The sequence below is a fragment of the Alligator mississippiensis genome, chromosome 2 (genome assembly GCF_030867095.1).
Source record: "Alligator mississippiensis isolate rAllMis1 chromosome 2, rAllMis1, whole genome shotgun sequence".
In the NCBI taxonomy this organism is placed as follows: domain Eukaryota; kingdom Metazoa; phylum Chordata; order Crocodylia; family Alligatoridae; genus Alligator; species Alligator mississippiensis.
Window position 1 is genome coordinate 146,607,857 of NC_081825.1, and position 27,084 is coordinate 146,634,940.

General features: G+C 45.5%; 1 protein-coding gene and 1 long non-coding RNA gene across 2 annotated transcripts; one reads left to right on the forward strand and one right to left on the reverse strand.

Moving 5' to 3' along the window:
• Positions 1 to 376: 376 nt before the first annotated feature.
• Positions 377 to 11,154, reverse strand: COQ2 (coenzyme Q2, polyprenyltransferase). The gene is made up of 7 exons (XM_059722244.1): positions 10,904 to 11,154; positions 8,109 to 8,275; positions 6,941 to 7,062; positions 6,558 to 6,643; positions 4,931 to 5,064; positions 4,183 to 4,371; positions 377 to 1,122 (listed from the first exon to the last, which is right to left on the reverse strand). The coding sequence occupies exons 1-7, from the start codon at positions 11,121 to 11,123 to the stop codon at positions 967 to 969; spliced, it is 1,074 nt and encodes a 357-aa protein (XP_059578227.1). The 5' UTR covers positions 11,124 to 11,154; the 3' UTR covers positions 377 to 966.
• A 14-nt stretch (positions 11,155 to 11,168) lies between these two features.
• On the forward strand, positions 11,169 to 20,357 carry LOC132248607 (uncharacterized). The gene is made up of 2 exons (XR_009459903.1): positions 11,169 to 12,929; positions 18,979 to 20,357. It is a non-coding gene; the product is annotated as an uncharacterized LOC132248607 (long non-coding RNA).
• The last annotated feature ends 6,727 nt before the right edge of the window (positions 20,358 to 27,084 follow it).

Consider the following 27,084-nt stretch of genomic DNA (forward strand, 5'->3'; position numbering starts at 1 on the left):
AGCTGCGTGCACTGTAATAGTTCTGGACTGTTGAGAGGAGAGGGTTGTGTGCAAACCATATACAAACCATTCATTCTTGACAGTCCACTGCAGTGTTTGTAGCAATGCTGCAAACATTTGTTTGCAGGAGAGACTTTAGATAGATAAGTACGGAGGCCTGGTTAACAGACCTGGGTACAGCATTAACCCATGGCTCAGAATCACAGTTGGCTCATCCCGTGGAATATTAAGGAGGCAATTTCCCTACTTTGCTACTTCTTAATTACCCATACCCAAAAGCTGCTCCCTTCTGCTTCTAAATGCTTCAGGATAAAAATGACTTACTGAAGCTAAGTATTTCATACAACTAACATCTGCACAAAGCAAAACACCAGAGTTTCATACAGCAGACTTTATTTTATATTACAGTATCATTGCATTTCCTCATGTTATCTCCTGTGAGATGCCTCTTGTGTTACAAAGTACAAGTGACCACAAAGTAATATACTTTTTACAAAACATTCATATCAGACAGGATCTATTTAACAATTCAAGAGCAAATGCAAGTAAGAAGCCTCACTTTCAACAATACAGGCTGACTCAGTCTTGTAAGCATATTCATGAGATAAATACTAAAAACTGTCCTGTTTTCTACTGCACTGTCTTAAAAATAATGACCATGGGTCTATATAATGTAAGTAATAAAATCTTTAGTAGTTGTACCCCCAAGTACTTTTCCTCCCACACAGGTGCAACTAACAGTATCATTCTGGAGTGTACAGTGCCAGACACCTCTGGCTTCTTGCTCTGGTGCGAGGGGGGCAGGGGTTGGGAAGCCAGGCCTCATGGTCCTAGGCCTTGGAAGTATCTCCTGACCAGTACTGTAAATATCTTCTAGACAGATACTTTTCCCCTGTCCTCCTCTTGGCCAGACATTTCAATACAGTACCTTAAATAAACATCAGTTACCAGTGCTTATCACATTCACTAGCTGATCTCTAACAATTCTTCCTTTTCTTTAGGATCTTTTCTTTTCCACAGATTTCCAAGAACAATCCCTATGAAAAGTAAACTTCCTAGTGTGCGGTTAGAGGTAAACTTCTTCCAACAATCTTCAGGTTTGTTTATGTCCAAAGTGTAAATCTGTGAAAGTACAGGACAATGGTCTGTTGTTATTATTCTATAATTCCACAAGCCTGCTAGGCACTTCACATGCAGCGGATCTATGTTCCCAGAAACCCATCATCTTCAGCTCCATCTCCACAACAAGCTCTTTACAGACATGCATCCTGCCTTCAGTGGCTTCTTAACAGACACAGAGGTCTGCCTACTTGAGCTTATTACAAGATTTGTCTCAAATACAGTGCATACAACAGAAAGGCAGAAAAGGTGACTTTGCGTCATGTATGGATGCTAATCCTGGCTCCTCTCTACAACAGAGAGACCAAGGAAGATGGTAAACGGTATTTACACATGTCAGGATACGGACTGGGACCCAGTAGGATTTTCAGAAGTGCTGAGGTACATCCAACTCCCCCTTGGCATCTGTGTGCATTCTGAAGAATTTAATAATGTTTGGTCTGAGTTTCATCACAAGCACACAAAGAACTATGAGAGCCCAGAGCAGTAGGATTCCCAAACTGTGGTGTATAGAAAGCTGATTGGTCCTGCAGTGTTAGTTCTACCTCCACCTTTCCAGCTGCTCCAAAAGGCATCTATACTGCCCTTTGCAAAGAGGGCTCAGGATACCTGCAGAAGCAGCTGGGAACAAGGATTAGCTGCCTCCATTCCCTGTCCCTACTACTTCATGTGACGGAAGAAAATGTAAGCTGTCAAAGAACAGAGTTACCAACAGGAAGTGCAGTGGAACAAAACAGAAAGAAGCAAAAGAGAGGCAAGAGGGCCTTTGCTGGCAAGAGGGGGGAAAAAGGAGCAAGAGATCTCAACATAGTAAGTGAATAGTCCAAGGAGGTGATTCTTCCCCTCTATGTGGCACTGGTCAGGCCGCAGTTGGAGTACTGCATCCAGTTCTGGGCTCCGCACTTCAGGAGGGATGTGGACAGCATTGAGAGGGTTCAGAGGAGGGCCACCCGCATGATCGGGGGCAGCAGGGCAGGCCCTACGAGGAGAGGCTACGGGACCTGAACCTGTTCAGCCTCCACAAGAGAAGGCCGAGGGGGGATCTAGTGGCCTGTTACAAACTAGTCAGAGGGGACCAGCAGGCATTGGGGGAGTCCCTGTTCCCCCAAGCACTACCAGGAGTGACCAGAAATAACGGTCACAAGCTGGCAGGGGGTAGGTTCAGACTAGACATCAGGAGGCGCTACTTCACTATCAGGGCGGCTAGGATCTGGAACCAACTTCCAAGAGAAGTGGTGCTGGCTCCTACCCTGGAAGTCTTTAAGAGGAGGTTAGATGAATACCTTGCTGGGGTTGTTTGACCCCAGTACTCTTTTCTGCCATGGCAGGGGGTGGGACTTGATGATCTGTCAAGGTCCCTTCCAACCCTACCAACTATGAAACTATGAATATAGCAAAAGGAAACTGCAATTAACTTCCTAGGAATAATCAAACACATATGAAGCTAAAGGCAACTGAATGCCTGAATAACACCTTCCTTCTGGACCTGAAACTGCTATAGTGGCACAAAGAATGACATAACTAGAATCTGATTGGGAAATATGTAGAAACATATCCATGAGGCACTAGTATAAAATGCGACCCACACCTTCAGACGTAAAATCTCTTGACCTGAAGTTTGCATAGTCAGTGAGTCAAGAAACACATTAAAGAACAGTAACCACTTTACGAAATAGTCCTTTAAAAGAGTAAAACTAACATATAAGTCTTTGTTCAGACTTGTCGCTAGTTAAACTGTTTCCTTTTGGCTGAACATTTACCTTCTTTAATAAGACAGGAATAAATCTCTATGACCCATATTCCTCTTTTTCTCTACTAGCACTATGAGGTAGTGAAGCAACCAGAAATGAAATTAAGCAGGCTACACATAATCCATATTATGACTCAGCTGGTTTATCATTGAAATAAGTAATTTTGTGTCTGTTTGTTGGTTTTTTTGTTTTCAGGCATCCAAATCTGGCCTTGAGAACAGTAGTTCACATTGCGCCAAAGCTCACGACTCATGTGGAAACAAAATTCTAGCCACTGAATCAGAAAAAAGGAAATCTAGCATGATAAGAAAAAGGAAATTTGGCGCTCATAAAGCATGCCACAAACAATTTTAGAGAATGAAATATTCCCATCCACAGTGACAGTACTGCCTCTGTATCTGCATGTTGTCTGCACATCCTACATTACCCCAACACACGTTAAGACCTTATCAGGGGAAGACTGTGGATCAGTCTTCAACCTAATTACATACTTAAACTGTTGAACTAACAGCAAGGTTGCCAGTAAAGAAGCATTTACTACAGTGACCACCAATTCGTTTTCTACAGAGTACTCACTCTCACTACAATCTTGGACTAGATAGGAGCTGAATACTGAGTTTGAAAAGTCACTATGATCAGAACTATGTGACATTTTGTACTTTGTTTATTCTCAATTTTATCTAATCTGCTCATACCACTTTAGTAACCCCCCCCCCATTTATTTTAATCATCAGTTTTATTCATTATCTCTTCAAAAACAACACACCTGTGGGATAGTGAATTGGACTGATTCTTGGATGACAAAAGAATTAAATTTGCTTTTGGTGATGGTGCATAAACCAGAGAAATTTAGTTTGACTTTCACATCCCGTATTGCGCTTGCACGGTTGGTAATCCAGGAAGATCCATCCAGGTGTAAACTGAGCCAATTTAATGGACTCATGTGGAAGAAAACAAACAAACAAAACCCCTTTTATATAGCTCTTCTGCAGAGTATAACCACATTTTAAATATCAAGCAGTCACTACCAAGAAACAGAACCATCTAGTCTCCCAATCTCCCAAACCAGTGTCCCAGTCTCACTAGGTACCAACTGTAGCCCTAGTTATTTTATGTATCCACATGTCATGGTGACAACATTAGACACACTGGGAGAAAAATCAAGATTACTATCTTCTGATTCTTGTAAAAGCAGACCTAGGTTAAGCTCGTGTTGAAAATAAGTTTGAGACAAGAGGTGGATGTGTTAGGCAAACTGACATAGGATTATTAACAAACAGAAAAAATGATAAGAAAAATGATGAATTCAAACCTGGTAAGCTAAGTGGGCCCCTACGGCAGCCACTGCCGTGTAGTAAGGGAAGGTCTGATCACAATTCATTCCCGCCACACACAAACCCATGAGCATAATGCCACCAAAACCACTGAGCCATTGCTTGGTGTCTTCCTTGAATCGTAGAGCTGTCGATTTCACACCAATGACAACATCATCTCTTTTATCCTAGAATGAAAAAGATTGTTACCAGAAAAAAAAAAAAAAAAGCACTGCATGAGGCATTTTGCTATACCTTCTGGGAGCGTGGCCAGTATAAGAGAAAGGCCTTTTTTCAAGGCTATGATGTTTATATTTTAGAAAGAGTTCTTAAGTGAAGTTCTTAAGCTTGTTTTAGTCACCAACATAGAGAGCCTGATTTCCAAAGCTGCTGAGTACTTATTTATTAATGGCTAAAAAAAAATTATTTTAAGAGATTCCACACCTAGGTATGCACAACGCTTGAAGATAGGCCTTCAAGCAGGATATTCAAACCTCACACACAGCCAGTATAATGAAAAGGACGTCAAAAGCATTAGGGTACGGGGCACTGTTGGGGTGAAAAAACTAATAGAGATGAAATTTTTTTTCTAAGAGCTGTTTCCTGCTGTTTTCAATCTTATGAAGGTCAAAAATTGCAGCAGAAAGGATAGAGGAGCCATGCTTATCCAGAATAATAAATTAAACACACTTGGACACCCACACATATCAAACAAGGAAGAAATTATACCCAACCTCACTACTTTACCTGATGAGCATAGATAGTGTCATATATCAATGTCCACATAACTCCAGAAAAGTACAAAGGCAAACAGACAGACCAATCACATGAGCCTTTGATGGCAGACCACCCAAGCAAGGCACCCCAATTAAATGTAAGCCCTGTAAGCCATAAAACATGAAAAAAAAAAATACATGTTGAACTGAAGTGTAATAGTCAGGAACAATTTAACTTCTATTTTTCATCCACTCAAACATAATATTTTTAAACCTTATACACCCAGAACCCTTGTACCATATCTGAAAACGAAGGACAAAGGTAAATTACTCTGTTATTTCCTTGTGGGGAAGGAAAAAGGAACTGTGCGAAAGACGAGGAACAATAGCTTTACAGGAAAACAGCCCTCCCTTCCTTCTGGCTAGTTCTCGTGTTTCATGTTCTGCTTGTATCTGCAACAGAAGGGAAGCAACTAACATCCCTGTCTCTGGATGGTGCACTGAAGAGGATACTGACTATTCCAACAGAGCAATAAGGCATCTTAAAGAGAGTTAGCTTTAACTTGTCCTTTCTGTCCCCACTTGGTCTGGAGGTAGCATAATATTGCAACGCTTCTGCCAAGGAGTGCTCTTTGTTGCTATACAGGTGACGCAAACTCAGTTTCTGCTTCTACTGTTTTCACTGGCCTATGATGACAGCCAATTTAAAATTCAATCTACACCCACTATACTGTGTTGCTGAGTGAATGCACCAAAGAAAAGAGGATCCTAAGAAATTCTGGTCTTGTCTCCAGCTTTCTAAGATTAAAAACAATTCTAGTTCGTGTGGAATCCTTGATAAAGAAAAACGTGCCCTATAGTAAATCATGTGGAATGTAAGAAAATCTCAAACGTGTATCACATTGTTGGGCCTGTAACACACATTTATATATGTGATGTTTCTACTGAACAACAGTAACTATATATTACACATTAAGCATACTATATAGCATAAGTAGTAAAATATTACAACAGATTTTTCCTCCTAAATTAAACTTTATGTAGCTAACATAGGGCCCAGTCCTGCAACACTTACATGTGACGAGTTTCAACAAAGTCTGCAGGACTAGGCTTGTATCTAAAATAACAAAAATGCCAAAGTTTCTGCATAACTGGCTGTGTTGTTAAAGAACAATAAGTGGAGGGGAACAAAACATACATGGCAGTGATGGTTCTTAAAAAGATGAGACACAACAATTTCAGGAGAAAAAATTATGGAAGCCAACACATATGAAAGACGTCTTAGCAACCCAAGTTGGAATACTGTGTAGTACTTCTCTTTACTTCAGTTAAATTAAGCGTTTCAGATTGCAAGCTTTCTTAACTATGCGTTTCACCCTACACTTCAGAGCTTGGGAGAAAAACATCTCATATCTCCCAGGACCACAGTTTATTCTTAAGTAAAAATATTCACTCACTCTCTCTCAACATCACTGCACATGGAAATAAAAAGAAAGCTCCAATTGATTGATTAACCATTTGAGTATGCACCATTTCATGGATCTTTCTTGCAGTTTCAGGCAACTTGATTTAATACATTCACTCAACAATGAAGATTTTACCAGAACACAAAACAATTATATTTGAAAGAAAAGAAAAATAGCCATTTTTTAACTCACCCAAAACTAACTGTGGCCAATACGTGATTCTCTTCATCAGGGGGTAAGTAATCACAAGAGACAAAGAAGCTGCTCCTAGAGCAATGCTATAACAAGAGACATTTATCAGAAAACTTCTCGTTTTGTTTAAAATCATTCTGTTATACTCACCATTACTTCCTAGGCAAAGGATCAATATTTCTGATATAATGATATCAGATTCTTAACTACAGAATCGCAGTTGATTCTTTAGTTAAAACTGAAATAATTCTTTCATTATCAACCCACAAATTCATTTGCTGGTAACTTTCCCAAAATAATTGCCTTTTCTGTTGAAATTCATCATTCCTGGCTTTGGCTTCCTGGAGAACTATAGTAAGAATGAATAATCACATACACATTACCTATAGTAATTCAGGCAGAGCAGCACACATAAGGCCAAGCTAAGTTGTCCCCCAAGAAAAACCAAGGCTTGAAAAGCTGAGATATCTCCAGAAGCTATTGGTCTACTTGCTGTTCTGGTAACCTAAACAGAGAAAGAACTGTTTTAATATGAAACCCAATATAACCTGTTAAAATATATATTACAAGCAAAAGGCAGACTTTAATGCAATGTATGCTGGCTAAGGTAGAAGTTCAAGCGTCACTGACTAACACCCTCCTCCCACCCTCCAGTAAAAACAAACCCATAAATAACTAAAGCTACACAAGCTGGCAGCACCCAATACCCGGGCAAAAGGTAAGTTCCATGTGACAGAATCAAAGCGAATGGCCTGGAAGGCAGTGAAAAAGACTTGTTTTAAGAATACAAAAGCCAGGGTAATGAATTACCTGAGAGGTCTAGAGAGTTAGCCACCAGAACTGAATGAGCAGAACCATGGGCTTTGTGCTTGCTACAATACATGATAATATTGCAATGTTCTTTGAAAAGAAGGTATGTGCATAATTATTTTTTAATTAGTTAATCATAAGGGCATACCCACATATGGTTTTATGAGACTGGATCAGGTTATGAATGGTAAAAAAAATTAAATGTAATAAAAAACCTGATTTGTGTATAAAACTTCTGAAGTAATTCCCTGCGTTGATCCACACTGCCAAGAGTATGTTCAGCTCTTTGACAGCAATTAAAAGTTATTTGTTAACAAGCTCAACTTGCGCACTGTATGTTTGAACTGATGACAGGTTGGAAAAATTAAGCACACAAGTCAGGGAATGTAACTGTTAAGGTTCCTATTCCATTAATTTTCCCCCTGTTGCATCCTGAACACAGCACCCCTCTGCATCTGTGCTTAAACAGATTAAAATGTCTCCTAAATGGCAGCAGACTCCAGTAATTCTACATACACACGCAGACCCCCTCTGCTGATTTGTTCTGCTAACAAGGGCTGGAACCTGCATAAGGAAAACGTGCAGTCATTGTTAGTCATTTGAAAGCAGCCTTCAAACTTGTCCTTGTCTTGATGCAAGACAAAAGAAGTTTTACTTCATGAAAAGGCCAGAGATTTACTTACTCATCAAACATTTAAAGGAGCCTGCCTGTTCTTTTCAAATCCATGCAGTTTTCTCTACCTTTTTGTCATACTCCTGATCCCACATGTCATTGATTGTACAGCCTGCTCCACGCATCAGAACTGCTCCAGCACCAAACAGTGACAGCATATACCAGTCTGGAAAGCAACATGGCTCTGCAGCCAAGCCTATGCTCCAAGTACATGGCAGATACAACAGCCATGTTCCTAAGGACAAAAACAGAAGTTGACAAGGATTAGGAAAAGAGAAATCATAGTGGAATTACTCCTTAGGGTAACATCAACAGCAAATAAATACTGAATGAACTAATTAAAAGCTTCTAAAACTGCAAAACCAAAGCTGAGAGAAGTTAAGCTATAAATGGCAAGGCAATGTTGTTCTACAATTTGTTGCATTCCTTTCCTCCTGTTGTGTTGTATTTTTGGCTAAACTGTTAAAAAATGTACTTTAAAAAGATATTCCCCCTACCTTTCTGCCAAACAGAAGACTGAACTGTGGAGAAAATGCTTGAGGAATCAGCCAGATATTCAGGCAAGAGAGAAAGCACGTTCATTAGGCCATCCTGTTCTCTCTTCAGAACAAATATGTGGCTACCTTTACAATTTTTCACAATTAAAAAGTGTCCTCTTCAGTTCATATTATTTAAAGGCAAATCAATAAAATGTGTATGCTCCACATACCAAGCTACCTGACTAGGATAAATAAGCTTATTGCAAGTAGGTGTGCACCGATAGAGATTTTTGGGACTGATACCGATAGCTGAATTTTAAGGAGGCATATCAGCCAATACCAATCCAATTTCCAATAGGTAGCTCTTCAGCTTGAAGAGCTACATCCAGCTGGTAAGTCTGGCACGGTGGAAGGGGAGGGGGCAGATCAAGGTTCTTGTGGTGAGGGAGGGAATGGGGCCGGGACAGGGGCAGGCGCTGACCAGACGAGGCAAGGAGAGGCGTGGGACAGAGTCACAAGCAGCTCATCTGGGGGGGCGCACACGACAGGGGGCAGACTGCAGCTGCAGGCCCTGGCCAGACCAGGAGGCAGCACGGCTCGTCAGGGGGCAGGGGCTGCTCTCACCACTGAGCGCAGCTCTCCTGCTGCTTGTCCAGGAGGGCATGGATGAGCAGTGGGAGCCACCACATGAGCCACACACAACGGCAGGAGCCACCCCCATCCCCTTCCAATCCCCCTCCCGCCCCCGATACCCCTGATAAACTTATAGCTGGCCATAAGATCGCGCCTGAGCCTGCGCTTTTGCAGGCTAAAGAGTCCCATAGCTTTCAGCCTGTCATTGTAAGGTCTGTTTTCCTGACCTCTGATCATGCGTGTGGCTCTTCTCTAGACTCTCAAGCTTCTCCACATCCTTTTTGAATTGTGGAGCCCAAAACTGAACGCAGTACTCCAGCTGCGGCTTCACCAAGGCAGAGTGCAATGGGAGAATGACATCCTGGGATTTGCTTGAGAAGAATCTATGGATGCAAGCCAGCGTTTTGCTTGCTTTACTAGCTGCAGCATCACACTGAAGGCTCATGTTCATCTTGTGGTCAATCATGACCCCCAAGTCCCTTTCATCTGTAGTGCTAGCCAGCACAGCACTGCCGAGCCTATAAGGATGCTGCAGGTTTTTCCTCCCAAGGTGGAGAACCTTGCATTTTTCGGTGTTAAACACCATCAGGTTCTCATTCACCCATTTCCTGAGCCTGTCACGCTCAGCCTGGATCACCCTCCTGTCCTCAGGTGTGGACGCTTTACCCCAGAGTTTGGTGTTGGCAGCAAAGCCCGCTTCTGACACCAATGTCTGCATCATTAATGAAGACGTTAAATAGTATAGGGCCAAGGACAGAGCCTTGGGGGACCCCACTGGTCACAGGGCACCATGACGATTGACTTTCGTCAACAACCACCCTCTGGGTCCGACCACGGAGCCAATTCCCCAGCCAGCGGATTGTGGTGTGGCCGAGGCCACAGTTAGCCAGTTTTATTAAGAGGTGATCATGGGGTACCAGATTGAAGGCTTTTTTGAAGTCAAGATATACATCAATCTCCTCTCCCTTGTCCAGGTGATAGGTCACCTGGTCATAAAAGGAAATGAGATTGGTCAAACAAAACCTACCCGCAACAAACCCGTGCTGGCTATCCCTCAGGATGTTGCCATCAACTAGTCTGTTGAGAATGGCCTCTTTGATAATCTTTGCTAAGACCTTCCCTGGGAAAGAAGTGAGGTTGATGGGCCTGTAGTTTGCCAAATACACTTTCCTCCCTGTCTTGAAGACAGGCACCACATTGGCCTTCTTCCAGTCATCAGACACTACATCACAGCACCAGATGCTCTCGAAGATCCGTGCCAGGGGCTGAGCTATGATGCTCGCCAGCTCCTCAAGTACCCTGGGGTGCAGACTGTCAGGGCTGGCTGACTTGAAGGTGTCCAGCCTCTCAAGGTGTTCCTTCACAAGGTCAGCATTGATGGAAGGCAAGGAATACAATGATTCAAAAAGACTGAAAACCCCTGACCTATGGTATGTGTTTATTTTTTATGAACTTCTAGTTAATTTTTACAGGAATAAAAATGTGTGTGGTTTCACATGCAGTGATGCAAGTCCCCATCTGCATCCCTCTTGTTACAGGCAACACCACAGGTGATGTCACATACATACGATGATGCAACTCACCATCCGCCCGCCCTTGTCACAAGTCTAGATCCGCCCCGCGGCGCGGGGCAAGAAGCGGGCTCTCCACGGGCCGTTCCGATCCCTCCAACCGGCGGGGGGGGGGGACGCCAGGCGTTCGGGGGCTCCGTGACGTAGCCCTGGGAAGAGGGCGGACCCTCTCGCACTCACCAATGGGCCGGTCCAGTCGCATGAGCCGCAGGTAGGGTCGCGCGGGGCCCGGCGCCGCCTCCACTAGCGCCGCCGCCGAGAAGCGCAGCGGCCATCCCCCGCCGCCTGCCGCGCCCCGGCGGAGCTGCGGGCTGTGGGGCGCGTTGGCGGCGGCGAGGGAACGGGGGAAGGGCGAGCGAAGTCCTCGGCAGCGGTAGAGCTGTACTAACAGCCCGGCCATGCCGCTGCCCGGCCACTTCCGGGAGGCGGGAGGCGGATGACGTTGACGCCGGCGACTGGTTGCGTTCCCATTGCCCCGCGCGCACGCGCAGCGCCGACTTGCTGTGGCCCAGGCTGGGCGTGCGTGAGGCGGCCGCAGCCCGCGGGGAAACGCGTCTCCAAAGCACGTAGCGGCTGTGGGACTTTCACCGGGTTTGCACATTCGTTCCGTCTTTCCTTTAACACCCCCCTCCCCCTTAACATATATGAGGTGTTAACACATTTACGCATATACACATACACCCCTCCCTCCCCCCCTTAATACATAGGGCGGGTTAACACACACGCACACATATATACACACGCCCCTTAGCATACAGGATGATTTAATTTCATCTGGCTGCTGGGCTCTAGCCCTTCAAGCACCTTTCCTTCACTTTTGCACATTTTTCTCTGCAAGCCCCAGGGTTAGGACCTGTGGTTTTCCTCCAAAGGCAGCCTGGGTCCCCCTGCATCTGCTTTCTACCGGCTGAGATTTTACAAAAACACCAATACATGACAGGCCCCTCCATGAGATCGAGAGGAAGCCTTTAACATCCAACTTTCCACTGAGGTTTGAACCTTTATATCCCAGAGAGGCTTGGCTGTGTATTTTCTTTCTCATGAACTGCAGCTCACTTCTGTTCTGAATATTCGCCCTCAATGTCCAGGCACAAACCCTTCTGTCACTGGTGTGCTCTTCTCAACCAGGGTGCCCCAAAATCCTGTTCAGGGTGCCATGAGGAGTCAGAAAATAAGCAGGCTTAAAGCTCTTCCCTGCCTGACTGTTCCCCTCACCCCCACTGCACAGCCCCTCTGCAGGGCAAGAAACAGCACTGGAATAAATCCGTTCCTTTTTCAACAGGATGCCACTCCATTCACAAGAGTTATGGAGCGGTGCCTCCAGTCTAAAGACGGGTATCCTGAGTCTAAACAAGTGGAGAAGCACTGCTCTAGGGCCATGTTAGAGATTCAGTTGACTTGGTGCAAGCCCTAGTTAGCCTGCAGGTGTGTCAGTATAAAGGTACTTACATGGATTGGTATGGCTTGTTTCTGCAGCCTCATCTCAGTGTAAACATCTTTATATTGACAAGAATGCGTTTAGATCACAGTTTGCTCCAATTGAGCAAAACCTGTTCTTCTACCTGTCATGACCCAAAGGTCTGATTTTTTGTGTGTGCTTCGGCACTAAGAATTATCCCCGTGGGTTTACAGCTTCATTGCACGGAGGAGTTCTGCTGTGCAGAGAACCCGCGTGCAAAGGAGTGTTCCCGCCACTTTGCAGCTATCTTTGCAGGGTACATTTCCCTTTGCAACACAGAAATGCACGGTGCAAAGAGTTCCTGCTCGTCGTATGCAAATTCGTGCCCCGCAATTGGCTAGTTCTAAATTATTCACACGTGGCGGCTAGCGATTGGCCTGCTAGCCGTATAAGAGGCTTGAGCAGTTTCTGCCCAAGCTGAAGAGGACTCTGCATCCATCTCGTGGGAACTCTGGGTGTGCGCGGCAGGGTAATAGAAACCCTGTGTGTTGCCCAGAGGAGTTTGGCGGCCTGATCCACTGCCCACCTCTTCCCGTCTTCGAACAGAGCCTACTATAAGACGTACCGACGAGTTTTATGCGCGCTTGTCCTGGACATCCAGAGTTCTGTCTGCGTGGAGCCTAGCAAACTCCACGTGATTGTTCGTGTTTTGTCTGCGTGGAGCCTAGCAAACTCCACGTGTGTTCGTGTTCTCTGTTGTAACCGCAACTCAAGCAAGTTCTCAGCCTGCGCCGCGACCATCTCGGTGTAAGTAAACAATCTTAAAATCAACCGTAACGTGTCTGTGCCTAATTCTAGCTCAGCGACCTCCCTCTCCGGCCCGGGCTGCCGGCCACAGCCTGCGTGCAGAGCGATGAAAAGGGCCTGGGGCCTGACCCGGCCCACACACTACCAACTTAACTTTATTGCTGAAAGAACCGCGGATACACCAAAAGAAGTTTATTTTGTTAATTGGCATTTTGCTCCTTCTAGCAAATGATCATTAAAAACAGAGAATGCAGAGCCGGGTCTTTCTCTTCACGTTCTGAATGAGCTCTCTACTGCTCTGCTCAGGGTGCCAAACAGCAGAATTGACCTCCATGTGCATGTTATTTGAATTTTCTTCAAGCCCCCAGATCTGCACGGGGTGGATTGGGATGGGTAGGCTGCAGCTGCAGGCTGGAGCCCAGGCTGCGTTGGACTTTTCTCAGTGGGGGCTGGGCTCGGGGCAGGCAGCAATGGTACTGGGAGGGGGCTATGGGCAGGTCTGCAGCAACCCCAAATTTTACCGTAGCCCCCCATAGACCCCTTGCAGCACCGCTGCTGCCCGCCCCAAGCCCAGCCCAGCCCGGCTCAGCCCCCGCCGAGAAGAGCCCCACGCAGTTCCAGCCTGCAGCTGCAGCCTATTCCGCTCTGTGCAGATCGGGGGGGCACATGCCCCCCATGCCCTCCCAGGGTGTGCACAGCAGTGGGAGCCACACCCCCCCAGCACCCCCTGGATGAGCTGCGGCTTTGTCCCATGCCTGCCCCAGCCCCTGCCCCACTCCCCCCCTCACCGTGGGTGGTGTTGATCTGTCCCCCTATGCCCCTTCCCTCCCCTTCCACCACAACACAACACACTTACCAGCTACACTGAGAGCAGCATGGTGGAGGGGGTTGGAAAGCAACCAGCTGATTCTAAACACATCTGCACATCTTGGTGACCATGCTGCATTGTGTAAAAGTGAATCCAGACTGTACAAAAATAAAGGGTCACAATTAATTGACCGTGCATAACTGAAGCCGTGCAAAAAAACACTGTGTAAATTGAGGCCCAACTGTACTTGTGGCAGTCTTACAGGCATTATGGTCACCACAACAAGCATGTATAATTGGGTAAAGAAATATTTATCCTACTTTGCACAAGTGGAGATACTGATCCACAGGGAAGTGAGTGAAGTGTTCAAAACTCCACAGCCAGTGGCAGAATGGAAAATAGACTCTAGGGTTAAGTACAGAGGTCAGAAAACTTGAAGGTGAAGAGATTCAATCTTCACAGATTTCACTTAACTGCATAAACTGAACTAATAATGAAGTGAACTGACATTCACTTTTCAATCCAAAAAGGCAGCCAGATATCTACAGTGGCCCAAACCAGAAGCCGGGGGGGGGGGGGGGGGCATTAAAGCATCCAAAGGTCAAGGGCACCCAAATGCAGCCAAGTGGGGCCCAGTCATGATTGACTGCCCACCACATGTACCCCAACCCCTTGCTTTCCCCCCTGTAGTGGGGGAACAGTCCCTCCAGCCCAGGGCCCAGCTGGTAAAAGGGTCCAGCTGGTGCAAGGCACCAGCCCATGTGGGGGGATCCTTATGTCTCAGTGGGGATTCTCTGCCATGGATGCAAAAAGGGAAATCCCAGTCTCTCATCCCTCCATGAAGTCTGGCACCAGCTTGACCCCAGGCTGGTGGGACCTGTGAGGGTGAGGCTAAGCTGTCACTGGACCACACAGAGAGTTGGTAGGGTGGAATTCCCCCTCTGCACCAGTGGTAGGGCTCAGAGAACCCTGTGCAGGGCAGGAGAACCCCCTGCTGAGGCACCAGCTTGTCCCTGGGCTGAAGTGGGGTGCTAGCTTGGCTCTGGGCTAGAGGGACTACTCTCCCCGCACACACTCCTGTGGGAGCACAGTAAAGCCAGTGCCAGATCATGCTGAGGGTTGGGAGGGGGAAATTCCCCCTCTGCATCAGCAGCAGGGCTCAGGGAATCTTGCCTGGGGTGAGGAACTTGGCCCTGGGCTGGAGGAACTGCTTCTCCTCTCTCACCTCCATATCAGCGATTTGCATGGCCCAGGGGAAGCCCTTGCACACCAGAGATTGGGGTTGGGGCGGAGGACTCTGTTCCTTTGCCTTCCTTCCTTACCCCTCCCCCCTCCCCCCCCCCCACCTGACAGAGCTGACAGGCACAGGGCTGAGCTGCTGGAGCACATAGCATGAGCCAAGGCTAGCCTGCCCCGCCATGGGGGAGGGGGGATTGTGAGGGAGGTGCAAAGCATCCTGGGATGCTGGGACACTGAGAGTTAACTTTAGTTCAGAGGGGATCTGGGACAGAAGTTCAATACACCGGTTTAACCTAAATCAGTTTAGTTTGATACAATATTCACCCTGGTCTATCTTAAACCAGTTTCAGCCATTTTGAAACTAGTTTATGTGCGCTGAGCTTCTGTTTTGTTACAGGTTTAAACCTGTTTCTGATCACTTAAACTGGTTTATATGTAATGTCTGTCTCTAGCCTTGGTGTCTTGGCTGACCCACTTGACAATCACTACTGTTTTTCCTCTGAAGAGATGGACATTATGTTCTGGATGCTTATATTTGTTTTAGCCTGAACAAAGGCTCAGGGAAGCTTAAAATAAGAGGAAAAATAACTTATAAAAGTAGGTAGACTATTAAGATATAAAACAAAAACTCATTAAATGTTCTTCCAACTTAGCTTGGCTTTCTAAACATCTTCCCAAACAAGGTCTTACAGCACTTCCAGAGGACACACAGGCTCGGGCTCAGGTGGGCCTCAACAGGACTATTGAAAACAACTTCTGTGAGTGCAGACTCTGGACCACTGGAGTTATGTGCTCCTGGTGCCCCATCTCTGTCAGAGGACAGACTGATATATTCTGCACCAGCTGCAACTTCTGGACAGTCCTCAAGGGCAGCCCCACATAGAGAGCATGTTTCATAAACATTCTTCCCTTATTTCCATGCACAGATGGGTTGGGCACTGGCTGTGCAAGTGTTTCATGTGCTGATGTAGGTAATTATCTACCAGCATGACAGACTTGACAAAATTTGAACACCATTAACTTTAATCCATGAAAGCTAGCCTAACAGGGGAAACTGGTCAAACATAAACAGTTACCAAGAGAAGTGCCATCAATAGGGCAATCAAACAACTTCTTGTAAATAAACTGACAGGCTGTGATGCAAATGATTACACAGTCAGGTGGGTGGCAAATTGACTTAGGGGGTCTCACCCAGAGAGACCCAGAGAGTGGTGATGAATGGGTTGATATCAACCTGGAAAGTTGTGGGCAGTGGAGTCCTGCAAGGCTCAGTCCTTGGACCGGTGCTATTCAATGTCTTCATCAGTGACTTGGATGAGGGCGTAGAGAGCACCCTATCCAAGTTTGCAGATAATACCAAATTATGGGGCAAAGTTTACACAGCAGAGGGTAGGGAATGGATCCAGGTGGATCTGGACAGGTTGGAAAAATGGGCAGAACAAAATAGGATGCAGTTCAGCAAAGACAAGTACAAAGTGCTTCACCTGGGCAAAAAGAACCACTAACACACTTACAGGCTGGGGGATGACCTTCTCAGCAGCACAGCAGCAGAAAGGGATCTTGGAGTCATAGTTGACTCCAAGATAAACGTGAGTCATCAATGTGATGAAGTGATCAACAAGGCTAACCACACTTCATCATGCATTAGCAGATGCATGATGAACAGGTCCAGGGAGGTGATGCTTCCCCTCTATGCGGCACTGGTCAGGCCGCAGTTGGAGTACCGTGTCCAGTTTTGGGCACCGCACTTCAAGAGGGATGTGGAGAATCTTGAGAGTGTTCAGAGGCCTGCAGGCAAGGCCCTATGAGGAGAGACTGAGGGACTTAGATCTCTTCAGCCTTCACAAGAGAAAGCTGAGAGGTGATCTTGTGGCTGCCTATAAAATCACCAGGGGAGAGCAGCAGGGAATAGGAGATGCTCTATGTACTAGGGTATCCCATGGAGTAACTAGTAACACTGGCCACAAATTGACAGAGAGCAGATTTAGGTTGGACATTAGAAAGAACCTCCTCGCAGTAAGGGTTGCCAGAATCTGGAATGGGCTTCCAAGGCAGGTGGTGCTCTCCCCTACCTTGGGGGTCTTCAGCAGGAGACTGGACAAGCATCTAGCTGGGATTGTCTGACCCCAGTGCTCTTTCCTGCCCAGAGTAGGGGGTCAGACTCGATGACCGAGCTCCCTTCCAACCCTAACATCTATGAATCTATGAAATTTGTGGAATCCACAGTTACTGAAATCTGATATAGTGAACCTCCCTTTGTAGGAAATTGGAATAAAAGTCTTTAATCACAAGATGGATTACAACTTAATACTATTGTAATTTACTATTGTAAAAGATGTTACAATAGGCATTCCAGTATTTTACCAATGTCAATCTATATAGACATCTATAGATATAGAAATGGCTCTAGAGATATAGATAATAACAGAGTATTTTTCTTTAGATTGATCTGATAAGTCCCACTACTGTATGATTCATTATACAGAAGCGTTAGTGGATCTGATAAAAATGCACCCTTAAAACCTTGACTATTCACAAGTATTAAAGGCTTGTTGGAGATTACAGTTAATAACAGGAGGATATTATATGTGACTAAAGCCTGCTTGGGCTCCACTTTAAGTTCATGGTCAAACACTTACCAATTCTAGTGTGAGTGGCATTGGCCTTTGTGTTCTTATATACATAAAAAAATGCTATGCATAAAAACTTTCTGCTCTGAGCTATGCAACCTTCCAAGAGTACAACTGAAGGACATCAGGGCTCAATATGCAAAGTTCTACTTTATGATGATATTTGACTTACCACAAAGGATCTCATTGTGAGTCACAAGTAACATGAACTTTACAACCAGGAAGTGATTACATGCCAATACGATAACTGGATAGTCAGATATCTGCAGTATCTATAATTGGCCTTATAAAGCTATTGTGCAATGATGGGGGAAAAGGTGCTACAGATGTTCTATTTGCTCCTTTTTCTGCCTTTCTAGTTCCTAGTTTTATTTCTTGCAGCAACCATTGGGTGTTCTTGTAATGCCATTTGTGCTGTATAGTTTTAAATTTTTTATATTGTTGGGTTTCATGATATGCAGAATCTTTGAAGATTTATTATTTAAAATAAAGGAAATAATAATAAAAAGATAGCCTGAAGATTAGCAATTTTTCATCACCAAGGTCCCGTCCTGTAAACATGCACAAACAAGTATGTCTGCAGGAAACTAGCACACAAGTTTTACTTGAAGCTTTTTAATTGAAATCCCAGGTTGTTGTTGTCATTGATTCCTCACAGTTGAGACACACCACTCCCACCATTCAAGTAAAGGGTTGTAAATGAGTCTGCTGATAGCTAAGAAGGCTGATCCTAGAACCGCACACTTTCTGGTGATGGCCACAGGTGGTGGTTAAAGGGAGGGCTGGACCACAGATTTCTCGGTCTTGTTTCCTTTCCTTCTGTTTCTGTTGGGTTTTTTGCCTTTAGGGTGAGACAGTTTTCCTCAAAGTAAGATGCCACACAAGGCATCACCTTTTAGCCCTGTCCCTGGCTAGTTTTTCCCAATTTGTGGTGTCAATGCCTCACTTCTTGATGGTCACCTTGAAGTGTTTCCTCTGTCCCCTGTGTCTCCTTTGTCCTTGGCTAAGCTGGGACTATAGCAGTTGTTTTGGTAAATGTACATCAGACATGCACACACAGTACCCTGTCCACTGCAGCTGATGCTGAATAATCAATGCTTCCATACTGGTGGTGTTAGCATCAGTGAGCACATATCTTCCGGAGGTTGCGCTGGTCATGGTGTTCCATGCTTTTCAGGTGGTCCCTGTAGGTCACCCAAGGTTCACAGCTGTAGAGAAGCACTGGGATTACCACAGCTTTATATAGTAGGAGCTTTGTTTGAGTCCTGATGTTGTGATCATTGAACACATAACAATTCAGTTTTCTGAAGGCAGAGTTGGCACATAGGTTCCTATACTGGATCTCCTCATCAATGTTGCCTTTCTTTGACAGATGGCTGCTAAGGTATGCAAAGTGTTCAACATTCTTCAGCTCCTGTCTGTCAATGAGGATCTTTGCCAAAGAAGTTGATTGCCTGGAGCAGGCTGGTGAAGCACCTTTGTTTTTCCGATGTTAAGGGCCAGTCCCAAGCACTGGTATGCTTGACAGAAGCAGTTAAGGGCCATATTTAGGTCCTCCTCCATATGCACAACAACAGCACAATCATCAGTGTACTGAATTTCTATAACTGAGGCCAAAATAACTTTGGTTTTGGCATGGAGGCAAGAGAGATTGAAACGGTTCCCGTCCATTCTATATTCAATGCAGATGCCATGTGGCAGACAATCTTGGATGAGCATCTTGCTGACTACAAGAAAGATGGAAAACAAAACTGATGCAGTCACGCAATCCTGCTTGATGCCAATTCAAATGGCAAAGGGCTCCATAGCGGAGCCACTGCATAGGGTGGACGTAGTCATCTGGTCATGAATGAGTCTTAGGATGGTAATAAATTTCCCTGGGCAGCCAAACTTTGATAAGCTCTTCCATAGACACTCATGGTTAACAGAACCAAAGACTTTGTCAAATCAATAAAGGCTATATACAGTTCCTGATGTTGACCTGTATCAGCTGGGCCACAAAAAATCATGTTCACAGTGCCTCTTGATGGTCTGAAGCTTCACTGAGACTTGAGAAGGATTTCTTCAGTCAGAGAGATCAGTCCGTTCAGCAGAGTTCAAGCGAAGATATTCCCAGCGATGGAGAGGAGGGCAATACCTAGATATTTTCCACAGACAGATTTATCTCCCTTTTTAAAAATGGTGACAATATTGGCATTCCTTAGGTCAGCGGGAGTTTCCTCAGTGTTCCACATTTTGAGAAACAGCGTGTGGAGCCTGTTGGTCTTAGTTTCCTTATGAACTTTAAAGACCTCAGCTGGTTTGCCATCAAGGCCAGATGCTTTATTGTTCTTCATCTATTTTATCACCTGTTGGACTTCTTCAGAGACTGGTGGACTGGCAAATGCTTCCCTTACTGGATGCTCTGGGATGGAATTGATGGTTTCACCAGTCACTGTTGATTCTTGGTTCTGGAATTTTTGGTAATGCTCTTTCCTTTTGGTAGTGGTTTTTCATGGACTCATTGCCTTTGAGTAGTACTGCCACCTTCAAGTCCACAAGAGCTTGATCTGTACACATCCTTGACTGCACTGAAGAAGCTCCTCATTTCATGACTGTCAACAAATTGTTGGATTTTTCACCTTCTCTTCCCACCATTTGTTTTTGATTTATTTAATTTTCTTCTGGGCTTCAGCTTTAAGCCACTGAAAAGCTTCTTGCTTCTGACTGGATATAGGATGGTTTTGCCAGTATTACCAGATTTGCCCATCACTTTGGTGTGTGTTCATTTATTCAGGGTATGTTTCTGGGTATGTTCCTGTAATTCTGTCAATGTGCTGCTTGTGTTACTTGTGTTCCTATATGGAGCTGTATCTCTCCCTTCTGCAAGTCTTCACCCCCAATGGATCTATCTTGCAGGACTCAGTTTAACTGGGGGTGGGTTCCTCTATCCACCAAATCAGTCAAATGCACATGCGCACACACGCGTGCGCGCGCACACACACACACACACACACATTAACGTGACATGCCTGACCCAGCCAGGTTGATCAGCATGGACAGGCTGACACCCTCATATGCCAGGAATCAGTTCATTAAGGTAACAACAAAATGCAGTCAGACACAAGCACACAGGTAAACAGAATACCTCTGAATCTGGCTGGGTGTCCAGTTGACACCCTCATGGGCCAGCATTCATTTCATTAGGGCACATCTGAGCCAAACTGGATCAATCAGCCTGTACAAGCGGATCCCCTTATGTGTCTCAAACTCAGCACATCCCAAACTTTTGCCCTAACTGTCCTAGTAGCAAACCCGACTGTGGTTTTGAACATTACAGGGATCTTTGGCTTAGGTAAAAGAAGCATTGCTGCAGAGCAAATGGGGAGGTTGAGGGGAAGAAAGAGTATTTGAGGTTCATAGTATAGTAACCAGCTTAACCATAAAAGTTATTTATTGCCAGGTATATGAACTTACGTTGATACCAGTAATACTAGCCATACAAGACAGAGACAACTAAACAGTTACAATATTACATCGTTTCAATTAGGGTTTTGGGGAAGTTTAGCCTGAGTTTGATTAGCAAAAGTCAGGCTTAGAAAGCTGAGCCTGGAGTAAGAAAATAAAAGTCAGATTCCTGGAGTCAGAGAAAGAGAGTTATCATCCGGTTCCATCTCGGAGGCAAATGAGACCAGGGGAGTTGCTTCACTCTTGTCACCCTTGTCTGGAGGGCTTTAGGTGTGTCTCCCATTGCATCTTTTTTGTCTTCTGTAAGTCCTTCCTCTAATCAGTTCTTGCTCAGGCAGAGGTGAGGAGGGGGAGAGTTCTTTGTGAGTCAGACAGGCTGCGTCCTGTGCCAGGGTTCCCCAAGAACACGGAGCTGAGAGGTAACACCAGTCACAGAAAGTTTTGCTCTTCTGATAGAGAAGGACTTTAATCTCAGTGTCATTTTTGTCAAGCCAGTCCTGAAGATGATAAAGCCAATTGATTCCATGCAAGCCTCATGGATTCTTCTTTAGAGTTTGCCAATCTTCCTCACAGATGCAAACAAGTCATTTAAAAGCTCCGCTTTATCCATCCTGTCTGTTACGAGCTGCCCTAGACCATTCTGTAAAGGACCTATGTTACCCTGCACTGCCTTCTTGCTCCTTACATACTTATGTAGCAAAACCCCTGTAGCAAAACCCCCAGTTCCTTTTATTTATTTATTTATTTTAAAATGCATTCTCTCCCCTTCCTCAACCATTTCTGACTTTTTCTCTCCCCCTCTATTCCCTACAGATAAGTATAAGTGAGCTCAGACTTAGGATAAGCTTTAACATTTTTATTTTGGTAGCAAGTTTTTGGTTTTGGATATCCACTGTTTTATATTGTATTATTATTAGGTTTGTATTGATTCTTACCATTATTATTACCATTTTCATATTGATTTTTATTGTTTCATATGAATATTATATGGTTTAGGCCTGTGTTTGTAAGTGAACCAAAGTCATGTCAAGTTTCCATTTTATATGTCAAGCCTCCATCTTGTGTCCTCTGCCTGGGCATCCCATGTTGCAGCTGTATGAGTCACATACCCCTCCCATGTAAATTGGTTCCCAGATGAATAAGAATGATTGGGAATGATTGAAATACAATGGTAGCAGGCCTCTACTGAATGGCCTGTAACGACTGGGCCATCACCTCCCATTGATTCATCCAGGAACCACAGGCCTCACCCAGGAACAGAGACAAGAACCCAGCATTTGAAAGACAAAAGATGCTGCAGAACCAGCAACTCTACCATTGTAGCCCACCATTACAGACACCCGAAACTGCACATCCCTGCATGGAGCACACATGCTGAGTACACCAGGGACTGACCCTTGCCTGGGCATGCCTCCTGTCACTAGGGTCACACAAAGTCTGCCCCTATAAAAAGGGGCAGTGAAGACAGACCCAGTGGGACACCCTCTCCATCCGGACCAGCACCATTCCACACCACCTATCCATCCAGAGGCTCTGCTGGCCACCCCGCTCTGGACAACACCTACTGGACAAGGACCCCTTTCCGGCCTGGATAGGTAGATATTACCTCCACACCTTCTCCTACAATTTGGAATCTCTCTCTCTGTCTCTCTCTCTCCTCCTGGACTTCAGTGGATTTCAGCCCCTGCACCAAGCCTCTCTAACCCCTGCTGCCATTGTGTGGGTGTGGGTGTGGGTGGGTGTGGGTGCAAGGGAACCAATAAGACATTGTGTCACCATCTCCCCTGTTCAATAAAACCACTGTCATTTGCAATTCTGAGTTGGGTCATGTTTTACTGAATCCCAGTCCCTTTCTTATCTTAAATTCCAGCCTCATTCTCTCTCTCTCTCTCTCAGCTCCAGCCCCCACCCCCTCCACTAGTTTCCCGACCTCCTCTCAATTCCTATTGCCTTTTCCCTGTGACTTTCTGCTGCCTTTCTCTGCTTTCCTGCTTCCCCTGCAGCCTTTCAGTCTCTCCTGCTGCTTTTCCTGTGATTTTCTGCTGTCCGTCTCTCTGTTTTCAGGCTTCCCCCACACTTTCTATAACCCCCCCCACCCCTGTAGCTTCCTAGCTCCTCTTGGCTGTCCTGCAGTTTCCTCCAGTAGCTGGAGACTTTCTCCAGCTCCCAGCACCTACTGCCAGTCCCTGCAAGTTCTCTAGCTGCCCTGGAGCCATCCTCTGGCTCTCCACACCCAGAGCCCCTCTTTAACACCCACACTTTCCCATTTTCCCTCTCCCCACCTACCTTTTCAGCTCCTCTGTAGCTCTGGCTCCGGTCCCAGCCTCTGTGCCGGTATCGCTCCCCTGTTCTGCAGGCTTTGGGCATTGTCTTTTAATCAATTAAGATCAATTAACCTAAAGTTACCCCCTGCCTCAGGTCTTCAGCCCAGGCCCCTCTAGTCTACCAGTTCTAATCCCGGTCCCAGTGACTTTCACTCCCAGCAACTTTAACTTCCTACACTTCTACTTTCTTACTTTAACCTTTCCCCAGGTATCCCAAGTAAACCAAGTACATACATACATACATACATACATACACTTCACAACACCCAATTTAGGAACTCATTTGTGTGTATGTGTAGGTGGGTGGTATGTGTGTAAATACACATATATATACATATATAGATATCATTGTGTGTGTACGGTATGAATCCACATATGTGAATTGGATGTGCAGGTGATGGTAACTGGTAACTGATTCTGTCTAAATTTGGTGTGTGTAGTGTGTATGGGCTTAAACTGGTGATAGGTGTGCATGAACCTAAACTAGTTATTTTGAACGTGTGTGTATCTGAGTTGCTAGTGTGAGAGTGTGTGTGTGAATATATATATATATGGCATTGTGTGCATGATATACGAATTAGTGATCTGTGTCTAACTTTTGGGGTGTATAGTGTATGTGCTTGAATTGATGATAGGTATGCATGTGTCTAGGCTGGGTTGGATGTGTATGTGCCTGATCTGGTGCGTGCACCTAATTGATTTGTGTGTTTGTGTGTTTGTATTTGTGCAATTGTGTCACACCTTCCTGTCTAACAGCACAATATTGAGATCATGAAAGTTGGCCTGACCCCACAGGGCAACACTTAAAGAAGGACTTTTTGTTACTCTTAAAATTTGTTGCCAACTTGAGTTCAGTATCTGCTTTGGCCTTCCTCACTGCTTCCCTGCAAGTGCAAGCCAAGCAGGTGTACTCTTCCTTCGTGGCCACCCCCTGCTTCCACAGGCGGTAAGCCTCTTTTTCTCTGAAGGCTCTCCTGGATTTCCCTGTTCAGCCAAGAAGGTTTTTTGGCTCTTTTGCCTCTGTTTGTGTGAACTGGGATGGTGCCTCTCTGTGCCTGCAGGATCAGTCCTTTGAGAAACTCCCACCCTTTTTGGACTCCCAGCTCACAGATGTGATTACCCCTCAGTCCAACCCTAACCAATCTCCTGAGCTCGTTGAAGTTGGCCTTCTGGAAGTCTAGCACTTCTGCCCTACTAGTTGTCTTTTTCACTTTTCAACTGGTGGTCACTATCCCCTAGGTGACCTTGTACCTGTAGATTCCCCACCAAGTCCTTGCCTTTGGCCAGCACCAAGTCAAGTACGGCATTTCCCCTAGTGGGACTGCATACATCCTGTGTTAGGTGCAGGTCCTATATGCAGGTTAGGAACCTACATTAACGGGCAGACCTGGCCGGCTGCTCCTCCCAGCAGATGTCTGGGTAATTTAGGTCACCCATAACCACTAGGTCCTTTGAACGTACTGCCTTTGAGAGCTGTTTCAATAATACTAGGTCTAATTCCTCTGTAACAGACCCCCACTACCCTTTCACCCACTTTCCCTTTTACCCCTACTCCGTTGTAATCTGACCCATAGGACTTTGATCTGTCCTTCTTCTGTCCCCATCTTTATTACAGAAGATATATAATGTTCCCTGACGTATAGAGCAATGCCCCCCCCCCCCACTTTTTCCCCAGTCTATCCTGCCTGTATAGCCTGTAGCCCTCAATGCCCACTGCCCAGTTGTGGGAAGGGTCCCACCAGGTTTCTGTTAGTCCAACCAACTCAAAATCTTTGTCTGCAAGCAGGAGTGCAAGTTCCTCCTGCCTGTTACCCATACTTTTAGCATTAGTATAGAGACACTTAAGCCCCCCCAATAGGTGCCCATCCCAATAGGATGGAAGAATCCCATGCTCTGGTACAAGCTGGGGGCTGACTGACTGGGCAGCAGCTCTGCAGAAAAGGACCTGGGGGTTACAGTGGACAATAAGCTGAATATGAGTCAACAGTGTGTCCTTGTTAAGAAGGCTAACAGCATATGGGGCTGCATTTGTAGGAGTGCTGCCAGCAGGGTGATGGAAGTTATTATTCTCCTCTATTCAAGAATGGTGAGGCCATATCTGGAGTACTGTGTTCAGTTTTGGGGCCCCCATTGGAGACAGTCCAGTGGAGAGCAATGAAAATGGTGAGGGGGCTAGGGCACATGACTTATGAGGAGAGGCTGAGGGAATTGCAATGGTAGGAGTCTACTACAGACCTCTAAATCAGGAACAAGAGCTTGACCATGAATTCACTAGGGAAATGGCTGAGGCTGCATGCTCTCAGTTCATGGTTTTCATGGGAGACTTCAAATACCCAGACATCTCATGGGAAGAGCACTCAGCCAAATCTGATCAGTTACAAAGCTTCCTTACATGCGTGGATGAGCTCTACCTGTCTCAAGAAGTTTATGGGCCAACAAGAGGTAAGGTGCTGCTGGACCTGGTACTGGCCAAAGGGGATGATCTAGTCAGCAACCTAAGAATCGAAGGGGAGCTTGGAGACAGTGACCGTGAGCTGATCACTTTCACTATTCATTGCAAAGCTGGCAAGTCAATCAGCAAAGCAGCAATCCTCAGCTTTAGGAAAGCTGACTTTCATAAGCTCAGGAGGCTTGTTATTGAGGCCCTGAGAGGCCGTGATCTGACAGGGAGGGGAGTTCACGATGAGTGGTTGCTCCTTAAGGAAGCGATCCTAGAAGTACAAGGGAAGTCCATTCCAACCCATTGGAAAGGGAGTAAAAGGGCTCAGCAACCCCCTTGGCTCAACAGCTCATGGCCCTCCTATGTCTAAAAAGAGAGGCATATGGAAGACAGGAAACACCACTAAGGAGGAGTATTCCGCACTGGTTCACGCCTGTAGGGAGCGAACTAGGAAAGCCAAGGCTGTAATCAAACTCCAACTGGCTATATGAATCAAGGACAATAAAAAGTCTTTCTTCAGATACATGGGGAGTTGGAAGAAAAACAAGGGCAACATTAGACCCCTTCTAAACCAAATGGGCAGCTGACAACTGACACCCAGGAGAAGCTGGACACCCACAAATCAGCTGGTCTGAATAGATTGCATCCAAGAGAGCTAAAGGACCTGGCAGACATCATAGGATGGCCACTGGCAAGGATATTCAGGAACTTGTGGTGCTCAGGCAAAGTACCTGAAGACTGGAAGAGGGCCAATGTGGTGTCTATCTTCAAGAAAGGGAGGAAAGAAGATCTGGGAAACTACAGGCCAATCAGTTTGACGTCAATCCCTGGAAAGATCTTGGAAAAAATTAGCAAAGAAACCATTCCCAACAAGCTAACAGACGGCAACATTCTGAGGGATAGCCAGCATGGGTTTGTTGTGGGTAGACCTTGCCTGACCAATCACATTTCCTTCTATAACCAGGTAACACATCATCTAGACAAAGGGGAAGAGGTTGATATTTGGACTTTAAAAAAGCCTTTGACCTGGTGTCCTGTTGTGCGCATAGGGCATACAATGTGAATTAAAAACAAGCCGGAAGCTTATCAAGGGATAAGGCACAACGCCGCATTTATTGGAACATAAAACATAAAACATGCAACATGAAAAGAATAAAGAACAATAAGGTTATTTGCTTCACTCGTTCTCATGCATACTCATTCATTCATTTATACAAAGAAACAAACACACACACAGAAGTTAGACAATCCTGCAAAGGTTAAGGTG